Here is a 24,425-nt window from a genome sequence, read left to right on the forward strand (position 1 = left end):
GGAAGCAATTGTTGTAAAATGAATGGCAGGGTAACTTTGCTCATATTTTCAGGTTTCAGTGTTCTACTTAACACTGCAAGACTGGTAGTATTAAACGCTGTATTTAATTTACACTTGTATATTTATAGCTTATCTATTTGATGCCCTCATTTCTTTGCTGTAAAAACTTTCATAAATATCAGCTTTTACAGGTATATAAATACAGCAACGTACATAGACTTCAGTCCTTGGCCAACAGTCACATTAACTGCTTTTTCATTTAACTGAAAAGCCCCACCAATGTAAGTGAAATGCTGCTATTTTTATTTATTTATTTATTTATTTATTTTTCTGTTGCAGAGCAGTAATTAGAGGAGTCATGAAGTTTATTTCCTTCTCCAGTACAGCAAACAGAAAAGTAGTTTTTGTAGTACTCACATACATCTTGCCCTTGGAAAAGGAAACAGGCATATTATAAAAGGCTGTAGCAGTTAAGAAAATCTGAAGAATGTCTTATTTGAAATACACTGATAATATGCAATTATCTCAGTTCTATCAACAAGAATATTTAATAAACAGTAAAACATCACCGCTTTGTATATTTATCTTAGACTGCTGGTACCGTTTCACTTGACTACTTAGTTCTCAGAAACTGCAATTCTTAAGATGTGCCCACTTCTAAAGAAGAATGGAAAGCACAAAATCTGTTGTTTATTTTTCCTTTATTCATTAGCAGCAGAAGTTATTTCTCTACTCCTACACAGCTTTAGAAAAACAAACCAGTAAAAACCCCAAAGCTCAATTTGCATCTAGTATTCACTTCTTAGCTCCCCAACCAAGTATTTAGAAACTGCACGCAGCAGTTCTGCTTGGGACTCTGCTTGGCACAACAAGTTTGGCAATACTTACAACAGCATCATTGTCTAAATACTGTGGTTCCTTTCGCCTCCAGGACACAGAATGGATGACACGTGTAAAGTGACTAAGAGAACAGACAATACAAGAACACAAATACATGTCCAATTCTCTCTCCCTTAAGACTATTTTCCTCTAGCTCTTCTGGTGAGTGTAAAATTGACATTGAGAGTGGATATGGAAATCGCTGCTTCCATTTAGTGCTTTTGTTTTAGGCACAACTTTCTGCTAGCTCAATCTCTGGGAGAGAATTTACATTCAGATTGTACTACTGTTAACTGAAGAGGTTAAAGCTATATTAAGAGACTCTTTTTGATTAAATACAAGTTTGGAATTGTCTCCTACTAATACAAGTTTGGAGTTGTCTAGTACTACTCTGTTCTTATTCTACTCAGATGCAGTCTTCTAAATCTGCATAGAAAGGGATGAAAGTTGTTTTGTTTTGTTTTGTTTTAATGCTGCTGAGTGGAAAATATTTTCTTGTTTGTTTAGTCTTTTTTTTTTTTTCTTTTTTTTCCCTGTACAGCAGTACATGAGGATGAATATCCAGGGCATTAAAATAACTCAATAATCACTTTAAAAAACAAACATGTACACCCTAGGGGAATAATCCTTCCTGAATTTCTTCCTCAGATCTATCTAGGTCCAATTCTGTGAACTCTTCTTCTCCTGCTGAAAAGGAAAGGAGAGATGCCCATGTTCCTGTTTCTTTATGCTTAGGGATTTCTCTTTTATTTCCCCTTGATCTTTAGACATGATTAAGGGAGAGCATCAGACACAAATTTTAAACCATACTATCTTGCATCCTCTCTATATGCCACAGGGATTAGTCCCATTATCAATATGCTACTTGGAAAATGAGGCCAAGTTATGCTGATGTTACATTCTGTGTTACCTCTTCTTACTGTGACACAGCAAAGTTCTGGAAACTGAAGTTTGGTTTTAAAGGAGATGATGCAAGCTGATTGGGAAGGATGTTAAGGGGTTGGTGCGCTTCCTCTGCATCACTGGTATAAGAGGACAAAATGCCTTCCTCTGGAGTAATACTGCTTAACTGCTTTCTAATCAAGACACTGAAAATAAACTGAAAGAAGGTTGCCACATCTAAATGTTCTGGTTTAAATACAAAGAGTGATTTTGTTATCTGTAATTACCGCCAAAAGTTTTGGCCTTACCATTACTGTCTGATCATACTGCAACAATCATCATACTTCACTTAATCAGTTTGTCTGTTGTTTACACAACTCTGTTACCCAACTCTGAAATATTCTAATATTTAGGGAAAGAGTTTGGGGAAAGCAAGTAGCTCAGATGTGAAAAATAAATAACTAAAATAGAATTTTGCCAACACATATCTACAGAACAGCCTCAAGGCTGCTATAACATTTCTGGCAAATAAGTCTGACCTCGATAGCCCTGCAATCAGTAAATACCAAGATACCATAAATGTCTGCACAGGTCAGAGTGTATCTAATAACAACTGCTGAAATTGGTTCTGGTATTACATTTCTCGAATTTCATCTTGAGAAGAAAAGAAGAAAATTATATTTAATAAATTAAACCAGATGCACTTTGAAAAAACAACAAAGATTTCTTTGCCAACTTATAGGTATGGAGGAAGGAGAGCAAAAGGAACATATTTTGTACATCTTTCTACTACCCCAAGCTGAGTCAACAAGAATGGTGAAATGAGCATACTGCTCATAATGGAGTAAATGCCATTTACTCCACTTTGGGAAACCGTGTAAGCCTAAGACTCTGAATTCAAACTCTGTCCCTCTCCGTAGCATCTTAGAGTCTGTGTATGTGACTAGAGGTTTCTCTGTGAGGCAAACCTTATGAGCCAGCATGGCATCACCTCAGACTGTGTAGCAAAGAAAGAAATCAGCAGGTTCAAAGAGAGATCTTTACAGAAGTATTCTGGATGAATACTGGTACAGTAAAACCAAGTTTTTCACAGCCAGAAGAAAGCACAATTCAGCAGCTGGAATATTGATTAAGCACAGAGACAGAATATAAAAATATATAAAAATCAGAATGGGCATACACACGGCATCTACAAGACATAGTTCTAAGAACAAAGCTGGTTATGGTTAGATGAGTTAGAAAATAAGACCACCTAGTTCACAAACTGAGGGCTGAAAGCATATTGCTTCCACCAGTCAAATAAGAGGGTAGAGAGAAAAAGAAGATACTCTAAACCCCTTTTCTAATCAAAATGTTCTTGAAAAAGTGCAAGAGAAAACCTAGCATTTTGATTTCTGTTTAAAAACAAAAAAACAAAACAAAACAAAAAAAAAAAAAGAAAAAAAAAAGAGAGAGAGAGAGAAATATACGTAGCTGATTTTGTGGTTGGAAATGAAGTAAGAGTGAATATACAGAGAAAGAGCAGTAGGTTGGTGGGAAAGGAACAAGGCAGCCAAAAGATGAGAAAACTGCCATAGCAACACATGGAAATAATATCTGATGGGAGAAGAAAGATGTGAGTGTATAGCCAAGGGAATTAATGGCACTTAAGAAAGGACAGGGTGAATTCAATCAAGAGTGAGTCCAGAGTTGCAGTTCATTGTAACATGGCAAGCTAAGTCTGGATCAGGGCAGGTCTCTCAGACCTTTGGAGGAAGGGTGTTAGCAACATGGGAACAGCACATGAAGTTAGACAGTAGAAAAAAGCTGGTGAGATAGCATGTGGTTCAAGAAAAATGAAACCAAGAGAGTTTGTCTTCTTAAAGATCAGGGGGACAGAAAATAATAAAGTTTGATATCAGATGAGAATGGCAATTAACAACAAGAGAAATGAAGAAACTATATATGCAAGAAAAGAGGACTGAAGCACAGGAGCAAGTAAAAGGATTAGAGAAGGAGAACTAGGACTCCTTCCTGAATACTTAATATTAGAAAAACAAGTAAGAAAAAGATGGAAAGAAAGACAGAGATGGAAAGAAAGGCAAACCAAATAAGGGTATTTACAGTATGCATTACGTCATGGTTATTTTCATCGTTTTCAGAAGTCGGATAAATTTGACTTCAAGCAGGGATTCCAAGCAAGCAAGAAGAACCAGCTAAGGTGGTGAGCAAAGGAGACCTGGTTATGCCTGAGGATAAAGCTGACCAACTACAAAGATGGCAGAGATTAAAAAAAAAAAAGAGAGAGATAAATCTGTAGCAAAAGGAAGTCAGGCTGGTCACAGGATTTCCGCTGGAGATACTGTATGTGCTACATGAGAGCAGGACTGTAGGAAGCGGATGCTGGGAGACCGCCAGAGCCAGCAGTTGGTAGGGAAAACAGAAGACAGGGTAGTTTAACTAAAAGCTCTGTTCAAATATATGATTAGGGCAAGACAAACTCAGAAGTCAGAACAAACAGAGGTCAGAACCTGCAGTGTTTGCTCCTGTAGAACAGAATTTGCAGTGACTGTACAAAAGCCTCAGAGGTGCTATTTGACAGGTTTGGTCCTGTTTGCAGGCTGAAGAAAATGGAAATGATTGGTAAGCACACAGAAAACTGAAACATTATTAGTTAAAGTATTAATTATCTCCAGGAAAACTCCTTTTGATTTGAGGAATCCCAGCTTCCCAATGGCACAGAGCACGTATGCATAGAACTGGAGGTTTCTGAGTTGTTACTGCATGCCCAAATTACTGGTTCCTTAGCATAGAAGTGGTTTGACCCAGTAGCCACTGCAACAAGTTCTCAACGCAACCAGTGATTTCTGAATTTTCAGTTTTTCACCCCAGTATGTCAGTGTTCAAGAGGTTCCTGTTCATATAAACCATGGTTGCAGGCTTTAATAGATGCCTCCTCCTTCACTTGAATGCTAGGAGTGGTAGCATAATACAAGCCCTGCAACCTGTAATTGCTTTTTAACACAAGTACTGGAGTTCAAAAATGCATGTATAACATTGCTTCACAAATTAAGCATAGAAATCAGAGAGTTACATTTTGAGATATAGTTTATAATCCTTCCATTCATCAAATGTATTTACACATTCACACATTCTACACATTTCGTAATGACAACCTAGAAGTCACTTTTAAAAATAATAATCATGCAATCATAGAATGGCTTGGGTTGGAAAGGACCACAATGATCACCTAATTTCAATCCCCCTGCTATGTGCAAGGTCGCCAACCACAAGACCAGGCTGCCCAGAGCCACATCCAACCTGGCCTTGAATGCCTCCAGGTATGGGGCATCCACAGCCTCCTTGGCCAGACTGTTCCATCCTCTGTGTGAAAAACTTTCTCCTAATATCTAACCTAAATCCCCCCCTGTCTCAGTTTAAAACCATTCCCCCTTGTCCTATCACTGTTCACCCTTGTAAACAGCCATTCCCCCTCCTGTTTATACGTCCATTTCAAGTACTGGAAGATCACACTGAGGTCCCCCCAGAGCCTTCTCTCCTAACTGGGCTAAATGAGCCTGGTTCCTTCAAGCTTTATTCATAGGAGAGGTGCTCCAGCCCTCTTATCATCTCAGTGACCCTCCTCTGGACTCGTTCCAAGAGCTCCATGTTTTTCTTGTGCTGGGGGCCCCAGGCCTTTACACAGTACTGCAGAGGGGGCCTTGCAAGAGCTGAGTAGAGTGGGACAATCACCTCCCTCTCCCTGCTGGCCACCCCTTTTTAATGCAGCCCAGAACACAGTTGGCCTTCTGGGCTGAAAGCGCACACTGCTGGCTCATGTCCAGCTTCTTGTCCACCAGGACCCCTAAGTCCTTCTCCACAGGTTTGCTCTCAAGGGGTTCTTTGTCCAGTCTGTATAAACACCTGGGATTGCCCCAGCTCAAATGCAGCACCTTTCACGTGGGCCCACTTCTCCAGTCTGTCCAGGTCCCTCTGGATGGCTTCCCTTCCCTCCAAGGTATCAACTCCACCACTCAGCTTGGTGTCATCCACAAAGTTGCTGAGGGTGTACTCAGTGCCATAGTCTGTGTCACTGATGAAGATGTTGAAGAGCGCTGGTCCCAAGACTGACCCCTGAGGGACACTGCTTGTGAATGGTTTCTGCCCTTACAAAGAACCATTGATCACAACCCTTTGGCTGAGACCAGAGTCAACCAATTTCTACTCCATTGAACACTCCATCCTCCAAACCCATACCTCTCCAATCCAGAGAGAAAAATGTGAGGGACCATGTCAAAGGCTTTGCGAAGTCCACATAGATGACATCCAACACCCTTCCCTTGTCCACTGATACCATCACTACATCACAGAAGGCCACCAGATTGGTCAGGCACAATCTGCCCTTGGTGAAGCCACACTGGCTATCTCAAATCACTTCTTCATCTCTAACATGCCTTAACAGAGCTTCTAGGAGGATCTGCTCCATGATCTTCCCAGGCACAGAGATGAGACTCACTGGCCTGTAGTTCCCCAGTCATTCTTTCTCCCTGTCTTAAAAATGGGAGCCATGTTTCCCTTTTTCCAGTCACTGGGAACTCCACCAGACAGCCAGGATTTTTCAGATATAATGGAGAGTGGCTCGGCAACCACATCAGCCTTCTATCTCAGAACCCAAGGATAAATATCATCAGGCCCCATGGACTTGTATGCATTCAGTTTCATGAGGAGGTCTCGGACTTGTTGCACTGCTACATCGAGATGGAATCTGCTTTAGGGTCCTGGCAGACACGGGGAGCCTGACCACCAGTGAAGACTGAGGCAAAGCTCTTATTGAGCATCTCAGCTTTTTCCATGTCTGAGGAAGTGACTTCTCCATCCTCATTTATCAGAGGGGGAACACTCTCCGTGATCTGTCTCTTCCCACTTATGCACCTGAAGAACCCCTTCTTGTTATTTTTCACATTCCTCACCAAGTTTAGCTCCATCTGTGACTCTTTTTCTTTTCTCTGCCCTGGTGAGGCCTCATCTGGAGTACGGTGTCCAGTTCTGGGCTCCCCAGTACAAAAAAGATAGGGATCTCTTGGAAAGAGTCCAGTGGAAGGCCACAAAGATGGTGGAGGGCCTGGAGCATCTACCCTATAAAGAAAGGCTAAGTGAACTGGCTCTGTTTAGCCTTGAGAAAGGAAGACTGAGAGGGTCCTGATCCAGGTCTATAAATCTCTGAGGTGTGGGGGGTAAAGTGGTGAGGCCAGACTCTTTTCAGCAGTGCGTGGAGACAGGACAAGGGGAAATGGCCAGAAACTGGAGCATAGGAAGTTCTGCACAAATGTGTACAAGAACTTCTTTATGGTGAGGGTGACGGAGCACTGGAACAGGCTGCCCAGGGGGGTTATGGAGTCTCCTTCTCTGGAGATATTCAAGTCCCACCTGGTGTAGAGAACCTGCTTTGGCAGGGGGGTTGGACTTGATGATCTCTGGAGGTCCATTCCAACCCCTACAATTCTGTGTTTCGAAGAGATTGTGAACTCAGATATTGGGGGCGGGGGGGGGGGTGGGGGGGGAAATCAGTATATGCAGCTTTCTAGATTTAATGACAAACTGATAAACTTTTGTCTTTCTGTTCAGTTTAAAAGCTACCAAAAGATCCACAGATTAAAATTAGCTATGAAAGGATGGTTTTACCTAATCTACACCTAACATAAAAATGAGAACAGAAATATTTTCCATAGTCTGACACTGAGTATGGGACTCAGTTCTGAACATCTTCCACTGACTAATAAGGGTTTAACTTAGGCAGGTGCTGCAAAGCCCCTCGATTTTTATAAGAAACTGCAAACTACTGAGCAACTGAACCAAGAATACTGACAACACTGTTTATGTCCCAGAGAAAAGAAAGAGTCTTGAGTCTGAGAAAAAGAGACTTGAACCAATTCTATGGTTCATCAAACATATGCAATAATACGTTTACTTGAGGGTGATTACAGGCAGTAAATCTGAATGTATGTCAATTCAGAATTAAAAATTAAAAGCAGAGGTCTTGCCATGTCAGGAATTGACAGGAATTGTTCTCTGAAGTAGCCAGTAATACCAGAAGGAGTATTACTTACAGGGTTTCTCATGAAGAAATAAGCAAGGTTGCATCTTTGCCTATAGCAGCTGTGAGCCAAAAGGGAAAGTTAAAGAAGTTCCCATTAAACAAAACATGGGGAAAAAATAAGCATAATCGCTTAATAGCAAGGGATTGCCAGAACAAGGGTTGCAGTGGAAGAGGAGAAAAGACTAGACAGAAGATTTCCTTGTTTCATCAAGGCTGATACTCAGTTCTGAGAAGGACATTTGAGAATACTTACAAGAGCAATATTTTGTTCTCGATTTACCATTACTATACACTTGAACACTAAGTTTAAAGAGAATGTTAAAAACAGAATGAAAAGGCTATCAAGATTTCTCAGTTGTGCATAGCCCAAGAAGCATAGATGCGACAGTGGAAATGCTAATTGCACTGGCTAGCTGGTATTATTTGATACTAGTACTGGTCCTAGACAGCTAATAAAAAAATGGTTGGTTGCATCACCAGCATCTTGTCTATACACATCAAAGTTGATATATCGACTTGACCTTATAAAGCATTTCAGAGAGGTCAAGAGTGATCCCAAGATTACCCTGAGTAAGGGTAAGTAAATACAGAGATCTCACAGCACTGAATACATGAGGAAGATTCAGACCCTTGAATGCTGTACTATTCACAAGCACACAAAAAACACTCAGAGAGGTCACTTGGTTTTCGTATCCCAAAGCATTACTTATAGTGACTTCTTAACTGGATTAATATTCAGAACAAATCATTATTTTTCAGTATTTCACTTGATCCTAAGAGGAAATAAATAAATAAATAAATACTCATAGAAGTTGTGCTATTTAGCTGAATTACAAAAAATGGCTTAATTCCTGAGCTTTGCAGATCACTCCTCCTGTATAAACACTTGCAGTAAGGATGATAATAATAATAGTTACCATAACAATAATATTGAGCAAGTGTAGGTTTGGTTTTGCCTCACTTTCTCTGTATTTTTAGAACTGATAACATGTAAAAGGAATAATAGTGAGTGTTGGTTTTTTTTTATTATTATGGAGCCTACTTTGTCCTATTTGAAAGGACATTTGAGTGAAAATCAGGCTTTTAATGGAAGACAGCCCTTATGCAAGACTTATAATTTAAAGGCTTTAAACTGGTTATGTACTAAAATACTTGGAAACTTGTGCACAGACAATCACACTCAACATCTTATAATATGAAAATGTGTTTGTAAACTCATGTTTATACAATTTCTCATACAATTATTGTTTGTAACACATGGGGAAAAAACGAAGATAAAATGGTATTTTGTCCTGTGGGGCAGTAATTTCCACTTGCACACTACAGTCACAGAAATCAAACATCAGCACTGGGGTCTCAGAAACCCTAGCAGACGATAAAACCAGGCTTAGAAATCCGAGGATGAAATGAACTGAAACTCAACAATGCAAGAAACCTGACAGAGAACCAGAGCTAAGTCCTCAAAGCAAAGCCCATCAGCTTGAGAATGGGAAGAGATGATGTACATACAGCAAACATCCATCGCTCAGGAGATAAACTGAAAACCACAAAATACAGCTGTGCTCCCAACAGTGGAAACAAAAAAGGCAATCTGGATCAGACCTCACATATTCAATGAAGCAGACAGTACGAGAAAACAGTCCTTCAGCCAAGGAAGGAGTTAGATCTCACCCAATAAATAAATAAATAAAATAAAATAAAATAAAATTAAGCCTTAACATCTTCAGTGGCACTAGTAATAGAACTAAAAGTCAGCTCAAGGAATTACACAGCAGTTGTAGAACTGCACGATGTTTTAAAAAGTTCAAACAAGCTATGCTACCCACAAAATAAAAATGCACTTGGCAGTTTTGCAGCTTCAGTAGCAGTACTGTTTGCTTATTCAGCAAAAACGTAACAGAAATGACTATAAAATGTAGTTTTCATTGACATAATTCTTTTTCCAGGAGAACATGTAGTATACATTCTTAGGTTATGATTCTGCATAATTGCTTACAATACGCACAGAAATAATAATTCAATTCCTGCTATCATCTCAACAACTGCAACATTTGTCAGGCTCCATTAAATAAAGCTACAGTGCATTTCCAAACACCAATTCTAGTCAGTAGTAAATAAGAAATCCAATATGCAAATGTTTTATGATCTTTTTACTAAAATATTTTCTTTGACTTCAACCTGAAATTTTGAAAACTGCAAATAATCTGAAAACACAATAAAACAAGTATTCAAATCATTGTTTTACTATAACTACTCTCCTAAACCATCAGTATCTGACAGAATCAGGTACACAAAGCCTGCTGTGTAACCAGTTTATGGAATCCCTTCTATTCATCCAGTGCTTTTCCTGAATCAAAAAATTCTCATTTTTACAAAACAAAGATACTGCTACATAAACAGGAATGAACACGCTATAGCGCGATATCATAAACCTCATGATTTACAAGGATAGGCATCCCAGTGCCTATACACATACTCAGCCTCCTTAATGGGAACCCTGATTTATGATAGAGAACCTCTGAAATTCATCTGACTTCAGAAAAACTTACTGCATACTCGAAGAGAATTTGAAGTGAAAGAACAACCAAACAACAACAAAACAGGCTACCAATGTGAACAAGACCTTTGTAGCTGAAATTAATTCATAGTGACAAAATCATCAGAGCACAGAGTATCAGTCCTTTCTGCTCCTGCTATCTTCAGATGTATTTCTAAAGCACGTAACACAAAGGTTTCAACAATCATTCAAGTCTGGGCTTAAGGATAATAACCTTAATAACGTTAACTGGGCCATTTCCAGTTAACATTATTAACAAGTTGTCCTCTGCTCTTTCTACCAGTCCCGTTTTTGAACCAACTCTTAGAGAAGAGGAATGTCATTAATACCACTCCCCTGCTGGTTCACAAGAGCAGAATAGTTAAGATAGTCAAAGTACAATGCAGTGCACATAGTGTCATTCTATTCTATTTTATTTCTTTCTTTATTTATTTTAGTTACTTTACATCTTAGGAAGCTGACAAACTAAGAATTAATAGCAAAACAAAATTATCAAGATGATTATTTTTTACTCTTCCATTTATTTTGAAGTTTTTAATTCATGTGCTTGTCAACAGTCGCTACACAGCAGTTAGGGTTGTCTAATGCAAGGAAATGTACCTGGACTGTCACTGAAGATTTGTTTAAAGATGACTGTAGAGTACAAGCAGTCTTGTGGAAGAAGAAGAATTTTCAAGTTGGGCATAGTATTTGAAAAGTACAGAGCTGTTTAATAAAAACAGATCCAGGAAAAAAACAGAAACACAAATCCAGAAAAATCCATCTCTGCTACCATGCAACTTTACAGGTGTGCAACTGCCATTACAGTCTATTTCTATGAGATCAAGCTGCTACCTATTTAACTTCTCTTCTTTCCAAGAGCATTACTCTTTAGGGAGTGCTTGGGCTGCTCTTTCTACCACTTCAGCTCCAAAAATCAGGCATCCAAAGTACAACTTCATCAGACAAACATTTGTATTCCAGACTGAGCTCTATGGAAAGTGCAGTGATGTGGTACATTTACTAATTATAAAGGTCCTACAACTAATGCTGCAGGATGAGATTACACTTAATATCAGTCTTAAAAGCCACAGCAGAGCCTCTTTCTCAAATCAGCCCTTTGGATACTCCTTTCATACAGTTTTCTTATTGTAATTCATGTTCCAGGAAACAGAATACAAGCAAGGTCAGCCTCTTTTTTTGAAACCTGATCACATTCCATCTTTCTCTCAGGTCATATTTCCTAAACAATCAAGCAGGCTGAGAAAGGTATTTTAAAAAAGTAAGGAAAGCTTAATTCCTTACACATGATGCATGGAACTGATGCTTCAACAAAAGCCTCCCCCCATACTATAGTGAGGCAAAAAGAAGTTACAGTGCCACTTTTCTTGCAGGAATATTCTGCATATTATCAGTAAAGGAAGCAAGGATGTAGAGAAAGACAAAAAGGAATCAGCAATTTTCCCTGTGTCTCACTGTTGAAAAGACTTGGGAGTGGATCTCAGACTTGAGGGTTGAAGAAGCAACTTTCTTCCAAAGTTTGGCCTATTTACTCACAGCAGTACAGAGGATGCAGTTTTAACTATCCAAGAACTAAGAGCATTCAACTAGCCGCCAGAAATAGCCAAACTCTGAGAGAACAGCACAACCAAGCAGCAAGAAAGGCCACTGCTAAAAGTAACACAGAAATTCAAAATACTGATGGACCAGCGGCTTCCTTCTTTGCACTCATAGAAAGCTTCCCAGAAAACAGTGAAAGGAAGGCTTCCCTCTTTCCAGCATCAAGGAGAAGATTCCACTGACCCTCAAGGGATGTCCATCATGCTGTGAGAGAAAGAGCAGTTGGTAAGAGGCAGTTTATTTCTAATTTTGTTTCGCTTTCAGTGGAGGAGGGCAGTTACTGGAAATGCAGAAAGTGAGTGGTTCTAAATGAGTAAAAGCCAAGTCAGCAGCTGTATGTGACTGAGGAGTGGTCATCCATCAGTTGCCAGCCCTTCATATGTCCTCCATGTAACAACAGAGAAAAAGCAGATGAAGCAAGAAAAGTGAAGCAAGTGGCAACAGAAGACAGAAAAAGTAATTCTTCACACAATAAAGTTAATGTTAAAACCATACAGATAGTGGGAAAATAAACACAATATTATAACTAAACTGCTATGACTGAGTAAAATGCTTTCTGCAGTGACTTGAGCTGTACAAAAGATTCCTCTTCAACAGTTATGAACTTTTAAATAGAAATTCAAGTTTCTTCTTTGCAAAGGAGAAAATCTGAGAAGTGCCTCTTTCCGCACAAATATTAAGGAAACAAAAAAAAAGACTACAATGAAAGGATGGTTTCTATACTGAGAAATAAATAGAACCAGACAGCTAACCAGAATGGCCGATTTTCTTCCTACTGTTTCCTACAATCCCAATACTGCAAAACACGCACTTGAGTTTAATGAAAGCATTCACACCTACAGTGCTACTCAACCATGAAATTGTTTGCCAGATTAGGGCCAGAGTCCCTGATCCTGCCATCAGATCTGCGCAGGCAGATCACAAAATCCCTGTAGATCTGTGATAAAGTCAATGAGGTCATGCTCCACAGGGATTCAAGCATCTATCTTTACAAATCTCACTACAAATCTCATTCCTGTAAAATTGATTTATTAACTGTAACATCATATTCCACTATAGGCACATATGACATTTGTATACTTTTCTCTCTCTTAGAAAAAATACTAAAACAAACCTCATGGCTTATTATTAGTTAACAACTTTGTGTTATTTCATAAGCTGAAATTTCAATTTCACATTACTTTTATAGAAATCTCATTTAAAAGCCAACCTGGAAAATATTTTCAAGACTCTGAGCAGCATAGTACTTAACATAGTAACACTAAATACTAACACAGTATTTATCATATACCTTACAATAAGCTTTGTGTTCCTCTTCCCATGCTAGAGTAAATGTGACAGGTCATGCACTTATTTTGGTGTGAATTATGGAGAGTACTGCTTTTTTGGCAGAGTATATTAGCCTCTGAGGAGATACAGGCTGCTACATCTGTGTTTTGTTACAGGTCTTCTTGCTAACTGACACAAACGTAGTTTGTGCACATTAGTGTGACAGCACTATGGAGATGTCCATTTAAGTTAAGGAGAGGCCACATTTAAACACCCTATAATGAGAAAGTGCAAACTTTCATCTTTAAGCCAAACTTAATTTTGATTCCCCTTGATTATGCCAGTCTGCATTTTTCTCTGATTGCACAGGTCTGTATATTATTTTCCACAATACTATACATGGGAATGAAAGGCTCTGTTTGTATACCTTGAAATTTTACATATTTTCAGCAGCTAAGTTAACATTGGCACTGTTTGGAATGGTATTAATGTGAAGACTAAAAAAGCCGTAATATCAAAACCTCGTTTGTTAAACAGATATCTGAATATAGAGATTTACACTTCATTTCCCTATACTAAAACATTCAGTACATGCTCAAAAGCCCACGCTACCACAACTGCCTGTAACAGTAAGGCATTAATTTGGTAGAAAATTCAAGTAGACTATGATCTGTTTGCTGTGGCTTGTGTTATATAATGTGCATTTCATATTTAGTGTAAGGTTTAGATGTGACAGTTCTAGTCAGCCATGGATATCCACATTCCCTCAAGAGGCTTCCTCCTCATTACTTCATTTTTCACCACCTCTCACAAGACATTTGTTGTTCAGCTGTTCTTATTAAGAGCTGCATGTCTCCCACAATTTGTGATCTTCAGGACTCATCTTTCATCATATCAGAGAGCAGATGGAAGTTATAATTCTTTGGTTTTCCCAGGCATGTGTTAAGCAAGTCTGAAATGAGTCACTTAGAGATATTAGCAGAGCAGTCAAGCTTATTACAAAATCTCTGTTTGGCATATTGTGCAGAAGTAAGATGCTTGCTTTTACAATTCATGAGGCTAAAGAACATACTCAGGCAAAGTGACTCAAATCTAGCTAAATACTGCTATCAGAAAAATAAAAATACTTTAGATCAGCGCATTATTGGATTCTACTGCATTATTCTGGTAGATACATATGTATAGATATCATACACATACATGCATCTGTGGATGCATGCACCTTTGTTCTCAAAATACCTCCTCATAATTACCTCCAAGAGAAATTTCCCCACCTAAACTGGAACCTCTAAATGGAAAAAATTATCAGAAGACTACCTAAAATCTCTACCCTCATTTACCTCATTTACATTTGATAAACATCAAATGAAATGAAAAAAGAATACTAAGAGGGGACAGGGAGCATACACAGGAAGCTGGAATGCTGTAGTCCAACATTTGCTCTCTATTGATCAAATGTTTGTTCAATACTTTACTGATGTAAAGCATTATGTACAATCAGTGTTAAAAATTAATGCCAGAAGATCTTTAACTCTAAGTTCGGAGCATTTGTTAGTCAATTTAGTATTCCCAGCATTACTAAGCTACAACTTAATCTTCCTTAATAACTTTCTAGAGCGCTGTAGACACATACGGTTTACACTGTGCAATGAATACGAATGATCTGTATGTCAACAGCAGTGAAGATAAAAGTTCGTAAATATAAGAATGTATAAATGTTTGAAACAGGACTTTTCTCAATGCACACTACATAAAACTAACAGTAGTACATACATTCTCATTCTCAAAAGTAAAACATGTTAAAAACTCAGTTAAAAAGACTGATTTCACACCAAATTATTACACTCTAGCACAACTTTTGCTTTAGTAGCACACCAAAAATGCAAATCTGAATTTAAATAAATGAGTTATATTCCAAATACATTATGGACGCTACACAAAGTTTTGCAGTGAGATACATCTAACATCACTCTAAGAAATGGTTAAGTTAACAGCTGTACACCAAGACAACCAAGCGGAGATAAAATTGCAGCATTCTGGGATTTCCACTGAACTGGTCAAAAATGTTCAACAAAGCCTCCATCCAAGCAACAGTATATGTCACAATTTCAGAAACAGTTCAGACTTACAGTAATTATAAAGTAAATGCCAGTATTAGGAGGATGGAAATGTAAGCCCATGCAGGAATCCATTATGGACTGAAAACACCCAGTAATTTCACAGTTTGTCTATCAGCTTTTAAAAGATCATCTCACAAACAACTTTCACCAACACACTATAAAAATTACATTATGCTGGAAGACTGCAAAGTAGCCTGAGCATTCCAGCCACCACCTTTCATTTTGACTTTCACCTTCTCCTGTACGCTCCATACTATCTCTTAAACCACCCGCTTCTTTCTGAACCTGTTGAATCCCTATTCCCTCTTACCTCCAGGCAAAAGAAAACAAAACAGTTTGATAAATTTGACATTGTTTTAAATATAGTGCACACAGGTTCTTTTTAGTATCCAATTATGATTTTTTTTTTTCTCGAACAGATCATTCCCTCACAGTTTTGCCTCATTAGGAAGGCTGTTATTTCCTATCTTCTCAATGAAAGTGAAGCCTAAAACATTCTTATGAGAAGAGGCACTCAGTTCAATAAGTCCACTGCCTACCTCTGGGAACAATGAAAGAAGAACTAAATTGCCTTCAGGGGAGACCACAGTTCCTTATACTGTCAGAAGCTTCCAGTTAACTCAAACTAATTAACCATTTTACTTCTAAACTCTGTGAAAATGAACTCTCCATTCAAAGAGTGAAAGTTGAAATTTTGGGAAGGATACACTGTTTTTCTATTTGAAACAAGTGCTTCAGTGCCCATATTAAAAGTGAAATACAACATATATTCACCTATGCAATTACAAATAGGAAAAAAAAGCTATGTGCACTGTAAGAAAACACATTCCTATATCAACAATAAGAGTTTATTTATTTGACTTGATGTAGTTCAAATCTGAGTAACTATGTTATCCAGGAATGTATGGGAAGCAATGAAGGTGGAGGGCAAGGACAGAATGGGCACATCTTTCTCCATGAAAGTGTGAGGAGAATTCTCTCTGGGGTTTTAACATGAACTAAGCATGATGTAAAACGAAAGAAAAAAAAAAAAAAAAAAATCCCTGCTTTCCTGCAAAAAGTACCCATGTAATCCAGTGAAAACACCAATTTCTCAAGTTGGCCAATTTCTGAAGAAGAAAGAAAAGCAGTTTAATAATCTTGGAGACAACACACAATTCTACTTTTGGCTACTTGAGATACACCTGTAATTATGTGGACCAAATCTTGACAAGTTAATGCAGTTTTCTTGCAAACAGTGAGGCCTACCTGGCTTGGAGTATGAAGCCTCCTTTTCATTATTCCTTTCTGAACAATCACTTTAAAGAACATCTACTAAGCAACAAAAATGAGCAGTCAAAAGGCTGGAAAAGTGAAGCCTGACTGTACACAAGTCCACCAACACCATTATAAGAGTCTCAGATCATGAATAGCAACCACTCTCCAAAGCAATAAATACCATCTTCCAGAAAGAAATTCATCCCATTTTATATTCATGCCCCTTTATAATTGCTAACTAAAATATAAGAATTCTTCATATTCTTCATTTTTCAGATTTACTAAACATTGGCTACACATAGAAGAAAGCAAGAACACACCACCTTGTAAGGCACTTTAACAGAGAATCACAGAATCACAGAACTAACTGGGTTGGAAGGGACCTGAAGAATCATGTAGTTCCAACCCCCCTGCCTGGCAGGGCCACCAAACATACACATTTACTAGATCAGGTTGCCCAGGGCCCCGTCCAACCTGGCCTTGAACACCTCCAAGGATGGGGCATCCACAGCCTCCCTGGGCAGCCTGTTCCAGGGCCTCACCACTCTCCTAGTCAAGAACTTCCCCCTAACATCCAACCTAAATCTTCCCTCCTTCAACTTGGATCCATTTCCTCTAGTCCTGCTATTATCAGCCCTTTCAAAGAGTTTACTCCCCTCCTGGGTGTAGGTTCCCTTCAGGTATTGAAAGGCTGCAATGAGGTCACCCCGCAGCCTTCTCTTCTCCAGGCTGAACAAGCCTAACTCCTTCAGCTTGTCCTCATAGGGGAGGTGCTCCAGTCCCCTGATCATCTTTGTGGCCCTCCTCTGGACCCTTTCCAACAGCTCTATGTCCTTCTTGTACTGAGGGCTCCACACCTGGACACAGTATTCCAGATGGGGCCTCACAAGAGCCTAGTAGAGAGGGACAATTACCTCCCTATCCCTGCTGACCACCCTTCTCCTGATGGAGCCCAGGATCCCATTTGCTTTCCGAGCTGCCAGAGCGCACTGCTGGCTCATGTTGAGTCTCTCATCCATCAGGACCCCCAGGTCCTTCTCTGCCGAGCTGCTCTCAAGGACAACTCCTCCCAGCCTGTACAGGTGCCTGGGGTTCTTCCGGCCCAAGTGCAAAACCTTGCACTTTGCCGTGTTGAACCTCATTAGGTTCACCTGAGCTCAGCTTTCCAGCCTGTCAAGGTCCCTCTGAATGGCATCCCTTCCTTCCACCGTATCGACTGCACCACTCAGCTTGGTGTCGTCAGCAAACTTGCTGAGGGTGCACTCCGTTCCCTCATCGATGTCATTAATAAAGATGTTAAAGAGCACCGGTCCCAAGACAGACCCTTGGGGGACACCGCTCGTTACCGGCCTCCACCTGGACATAGAGCCATTGACCACCACCCTCTGTCTGCGGCCTTTCAACCAATTGCTTATCCATCTAGTTGTCCACCCATCAAATCCACTTCTCTCCAATTTGGAGATGAGGATGTGGTGGGGGACCGTGTCAAAGGCCTTGCTCAGGTCCAGGTAAATGACATCAGTCTTATACTGACCATGACATCTTATACTGAACATGATTTTTACATTATTTTATTTTTCTAATAAACAGAATGATCTGGTTTATTAATCCACTGTGTTTAGACAAGGGATTTCAGAGTATATGTCAGAAACCTCCTTTGTCTCCTTCTAGCTTTCACATATAATAGTATTTTACTCTATCTAAACACTGGGAAGTGAGGCATACGTTTGCAGAATTAAAGAGCAGTAAACAACAGCACTTCATTCATTCTTGAACATCCCTTACACAAAAAGCAAAATGCACTGTACTAACAATGACTTTATGGAAAAGAGATGTTCTTTGTTCTGAAAAGAACTCTCTGACGACTTAAAAGAAGTTTTTTTTTATAGTTTTAACAAGTAATCTGTGCTCCAGGTGGACAAGGGTAGTTACCTACACTGTAAGAAGAATTGTATGTCTGAAGAAGATACTTTTGTCTCTAAGGGTAACATTACAGATACAGTGATGAATAGTAAACATGTAAAGGGCCTTCCATGAGTTTGCAGAACTGCTGTAAGGAGTTACCAAGTAACTCCATCCAGAACCACTGCTTCAGTAGAACAATCCTTAAACATTACCGGGCAAAGCAGGCCAAGCAGAAACTACGTGGTGCAGCACACATACTTCCTATCAAGGGAAATCACACCTAACCACAAAACCATGCTTGGGAATCTCTGCTATTAATGACAACAGCCCATAGACACATGGAGAACCTTAGAGACAAAGAGAATAAAGCAATGGAGAGTTCACAGGAAGGCCATAAATTGCATAAAGATCTAAAATCTGTCAACTTCCTCTCATTTATAGGTCTCATGACCCTGTGGGAATACAATTTGGCATTTGTCCCATGAAGTACACCAAATTCAGCATTTTGCAGATCCTGTCTGCCGTTCCCTCTCTCTGCTTGTATTTGTCATCTTATGTCTTTAAATAGTGTTTGAAAAAATATTTAAAATTAACATGTTTTGCTAATTACATATTAACTATACTGTACATTTTGTGAGGGCTGCTTTGAAAGCAATACGTACTGTTTTATTTTTGGCCCTCATCAGAGGCAGTTGGTATGGCAGTAGGGGCTGAACCTTCACAACATCCTGTTGCATGTTGTTGCTGTGTGACAGATGGCAGCAGAGGGGCAGTCTGACAGAATGGCATCTGACATGGAAGTGCTTTTGAAGCAAAGACGTGTCACTGAATTCCACCATGAGGAAAAAATGGTGCCTGCTGACATCCACTGAATGCTTGCTGAATGTTTACATAGACAATCCAGTGAATGTGAGCACAGTGAGGCAGTGGGGTGGTGTGTTTCACCAGTGGTGACAGTGGATCACCTTCAGTGGCACAGACTGCTACGACTGCATCATGCAGGCTCTTTTTCATCACTGTCAAAAATGCATAGGTAACAGTCATGACTATTTGTAAAATAGTGTTTCGTAGCTGAGAATTTGCTCCATCGAACTGTTATTGTACTCTTTGTACAGGTTGTCATTTCCATGGAAATGAATAGGAAACATAACTTTTGGAGCAACTTGTGTATATACAGTGCAAAAGGATTCCTCTTAATGCAGCCCAAAAGGTTCGACATTCATGCTATAAAAGATCTTAACCACTAAGCAAGGAAATCACCTTTCAAGAAAGAATTTCACAAGTACTATCCCCGTACCAGAGGTGTGAAACAGTGTCTGAGCCAGCATAATTGGAGAGCAGCTACTTCTGCTGGCCAGAAGCTCACTGGTAGGGATGATTCTAAAAATCCTTTCTGCTCTGAGGAATCGCATTTACACACTAAGTTTTCAGCCTATAAACAGATGGAAAGAAAGTCAGATCAATATGCACATGGGAACCTGCTTCTCTCAACAGAAGATCCCAGCTCTAACCAAGATAAACAAGATTTTAAAAAGAGAGATAAAGAAATCTACTTAGGAGACTGTTAAGAAAGAAAACTTCTACAGTGAAGTCTGAATTTTGGCTCAGGGCTACCACAGAAATGATTTTTCACAGCACACAGGTATTCCTCCAGAAAAAGCCACAGATGCCTAGAAAATATATACATATGTGTGTGTGTGTGTATATATATATACTTATATATATATACACACATATATATATACATACATATATACATACATACAATTATTTCTTTATGCTTGAAATGCTATATTCCTGCTGAAATGCCTGCAATATTAATAGACTAGGCAACCATCAGTTTTCTTTCCAGAATTACCTGTAATGGAAACAAGGTTTTTCTAATTCTAAGATATTTTCATTAAACTTCAAGGCATGTTCTATACCTCCCTGATCCAGTACTTACATGTCATACAGCTGTCTTTTCAAATCCAAAATGTGAAACTAATGAATTCAGAGCTTTGTTCACTTGTGGGGGGAAAAAAAAATTCCAACTGCAAATCTCAATAGAAAATAAAAATAGAATTTCGTTTTTATCATATGGAGAAGCTTTGTTTAACCTCAGTATGAGGAGACAAAACCTTCAATTTCAAAGCAAGAATAGCCTTTTATAGCCTTTTACTTTTCTATTTATATTATTTTTACTAAGCACTGTCAGTATTGCAAGCATCTACAGACTTCACCTTGAGTCACTTCACATTCCCGCTCCTTTCATTAGCTTGATAAAAATCCAGGCTGTTGTAGTCAGTATTAATACAATTAAATTTTTTCTGGATTCATGGAAATAGAACTTCTGCAACTGTTCTCTGCAGAATATGGATGCTACTGTATAGAGTAACATGCACAGATATGTCAGAAAATATAAAAAACAGTTGTGTAAAGGAGTTTGTTTTTCTTGTTTTACACAAATAGTCAGGAACAGAGTGGCACAGACTGATGGGCAAACACAGGCTAAGATTCACTTTGCTTGAATACAGAGCACTGATATTAAGAACAAAATTCAGATGTACTCTTCCTCCAGGCCGGCGTTGCAGATGGGTTCCCAAAAAGGGCACTGTTAGTGTTTTCCTCAAGAGTGCTGCAGAGGTACAAAGTCCATCTGCAGATATTCAGTTGCATTAAAACACAAGCAAAAGCAGGTGCTAAAATGTTATGGCAAACTAAACAGTAAAGTTCAAAAAATTTTGTCCAGTTATTAGGGGTACAGGATAATTATCTTTTTTTTTTTCAATTCTAGTTGAAATACTGTGAAACTCGAAGTAAGAAAACCTATCTGTGCATATTTGCTGTATGAGTTAATCTGTGCTGCAGACTCAGTATCAGCTGTGTTGTTTAAGGCAGCAATATTTCACAAATTAGTAAAGCATCCCCAAACGCTTTCTTCCTTCATCAAACATTCTTAAACCTTTCTTCCTCCACAAAAGCAAAGACAGAAAACATATTGGGTCAGCTCATTCAGACAAATTAAACAGGATACATCTAGTGTAAAAAGACCACACCTTCAGCAAGAACAACGTTCCCAGGTCAAGTAGAAAAACATATACCTAATAAAAAATTCTAAATTGCTGGTATGAAATACTAAGCAAGTCTTCTACACTTTCTTGTACTTGGCAATTAGTTTTCTAATATGACAACACAGCTATGAATGCACTTTTCTTTGACCTGCAGTTTCACTGGAAGTGGAATTGTGATTCCTCTGGAGTCAACACTCCACATGGGTCAAGATTTCATCAATCATTAATAAATGTAATTAATAGTAATAAATGTACTTAATGGTATTTTATAACTGTTTGTTAAGTCTGTTAATATGAACATACAGTGTGGTTGTGAAAAACTGAATACATGCAGGATTACAACAGCATGTACCTAATACAATGCAGACTGCTTTACAAATAGCACATGACACTAATGAATACTTAGAAGTACTTCTAGGTATTAGAAAAGTTTATCTTAACTGTGAGAAAGCAATGCAATAGCTTGTTTTTCTTGTCACATTAAAGGATTAAGAAAGCTATCAGAAATGCCTGGCGAGGTAATCGATAAAGCAAACCAGTTTTCTTTCTGACATAAACATTCATCTTCCTTTATGCAGACCAATACGTGCAACAAAGAACAGCATTCTGTCTTTCCTTCATCAAACATGACTTTATACAGTAACTAAAACATCACATAGTTCTGTTTCACATGCACACGAATTTGACTGTTTTCTCAGTATTTTAACATGCTGTAACATCCACCATAATGCAGATGAACTGAGCAATACAATGATGTAAATCCAAAATCCACAGAAGTTTGCATTACTAGAAAGCTGACGTCAAGATAAAATTTTTTATTTGACATCATTTTGATTTGGCTACTCAAATTCTTGGCGTATAAACGTAGATAAATAGTGAATTTACTGATCAGTAGAATTCTCATGAGTTTAAAGAAGCTTGGACTCCATTCTGTTTCAGATTCTAAGTTCTTTTTAATTTAAACTCTCACTGCTAATAATTTCAGAATTATTTTACAACAGGTTTCAAGTTTTTTGCTTTTGTTACACATATTACACTGCAAGTGTGCAGCGCCTCCACTGAAGTCAACTGTCACACTGTGGGTTCTAATCTCCACAGATTAATTCGCTAAGGTCATTCCCTGCAGTCATAAGATATTCTTATGAAACTATTTCTCCTTCAGCGAGGAATTAAACCTTGCTTTAATAACAAGGATTCAAAACAACAGCAAAGCAGTTGAAATGCTGTATTCTTCCCGTGACTGTGTACTGAAAACAGATAAGTAAAGAACATCAGAAGTTCTGTTTCCAACAGTTAGATTGTTCTTAAAGAACATGCTTTGCCAAACCAGTTGCCTTTAACACCTTTGAGAGTGGAAACTTTCCTTATAATTTTCTTCCCTTCTCCAACACTGCTTTTAACTCACTGATTATTACAATGAGTGATTCATGTAGCTTGGAAAAAACAGTGAGAAGTAATCCAAGCTCTTTTACCAGTCAGCCTCACAATCTGACCTTTAAGGAGAGGGTATTAAAGAGTTATTGGTTTGTAAGTAAAATATGTTTAACCGTTCTATGTTGTTGATGCATTAATAGCAGTCACAGTCAATTACATATAAGGCAAGGTCATTAATCATTTGCATGCTAAAGGACACCAAGCCATATTCAGATTATGATAATAGTAAAAGAAAATGGTTAAATAGCTGATTTATTTAATTTCTTTCCAAATTTATGTTTGTAAGACCTTGGGTTATTGCAATCTAGTTTTAATTTTGTATATTTTTTTTCTGCAGGGACTAGACAGTATTTCTAAGACAGACTGTGAAAACTCTTAAGAGTTTTATAACAGTGCCATGAGGGTCCCATATCCTCTATCCCCCACCCCTTGAACCATATGAATGACCCAAAGACAGCTCAGTCAGTTTTCTGAAGATTTCCTTCATGAAAATGAGACCAACAGATGGAGAAGAGCTTGCAGGTGACAGAACCCAAATTCCATTCTAAATCTGTAACGCGGTCCCACAGTTCCAGATTTCTAGATTGCTCCATGTACATAATGATAATGGAGAAAAAGGAATGTAACTGTTCCAGCATTAGTTCCTAGTTTCTGAAAGTATTATTTTTCGGGGGTGGGGGTCTTCACAGGCAAAATATCCCCAAACTCTCTTCTATGTCTTGAACAATGTCCCAAACATACCAAAACTAGCATAATACTTTACATCCCACGATTCCTCCTGTTCTCTTGGACAGGAAAACTTATGTCTCATTTCCTCTGTGGTACATAAGAATGAGAACAATCACACTTGAAGTCAGCATGGTCCTGACAGAAGCCAGGGAGTCAACTGACAGAGTATGGATATGTGGACAGGACTTATCTGTGCATCCATTTGGCCTGTGCCCTTTTTACTGGTTTGATGTTTCCATGTGGAAGAGAAAGAATTATCAGTTCATCCTGAATTAATATGCAGGACAGCTCTTTGATCTCTGAGATGGGTTACAGAGTTTTCCAGGTGGTACTAAGTAATCACACAAATAGAACATTCTAATTCTGAGGCATCCCCATGAATGTTCCTTATATGTGACAAACCTGCATTTGAGATGCTGTAATGCAGAAATACTTCTGTATCACATTTACACATACAGTTAATGAAAGCATGGTAAAGACAGACAAAACTTACATAGTCATGAAAGGCTTTTGCTTCACTTGAATGTTCACATGTTTCTCGTCTTTCTGGAGCTGCACAGTAGAGATCCCAAAATACGCTGCAAGTGAAGAAGTCACAGATACAGTGAGAAAATCATTACTCCAGTAGATTTCATAGTGCACATCACACATGCACGTTTATGTGT

General features: G+C 38.6%; 1 protein-coding gene across 4 annotated transcripts in view; it reads right to left on the minus strand.

Moving 5' to 3' along the window:
* Positions 1-24,425, minus strand: part of SSBP2 (single stranded DNA binding protein 2) — a 159,139-nt gene that overhangs the window by 86,386 nt on the left and 48,328 nt on the right. For all 4 annotated transcript variants that reach the window (XM_072360188.1, XM_072360190.1, XM_072360189.1 and 1 more), the window contains exon 4: positions 24,254-24,338. In XM_072360188.1, coding sequence (XP_072216289.1) covers positions 24,254-24,338 — 85 coding nt within the window. The remainder of the gene's footprint in view (positions 1-24,253; positions 24,339-24,425) is intronic.

Source organism: Excalfactoria chinensis, chromosome Z (genome assembly GCF_039878825.1).
Source record: "Excalfactoria chinensis isolate bCotChi1 chromosome Z, bCotChi1.hap2, whole genome shotgun sequence".
Taxonomy (NCBI): domain Eukaryota; kingdom Metazoa; phylum Chordata; class Aves; order Galliformes; family Phasianidae; genus Excalfactoria; species Excalfactoria chinensis.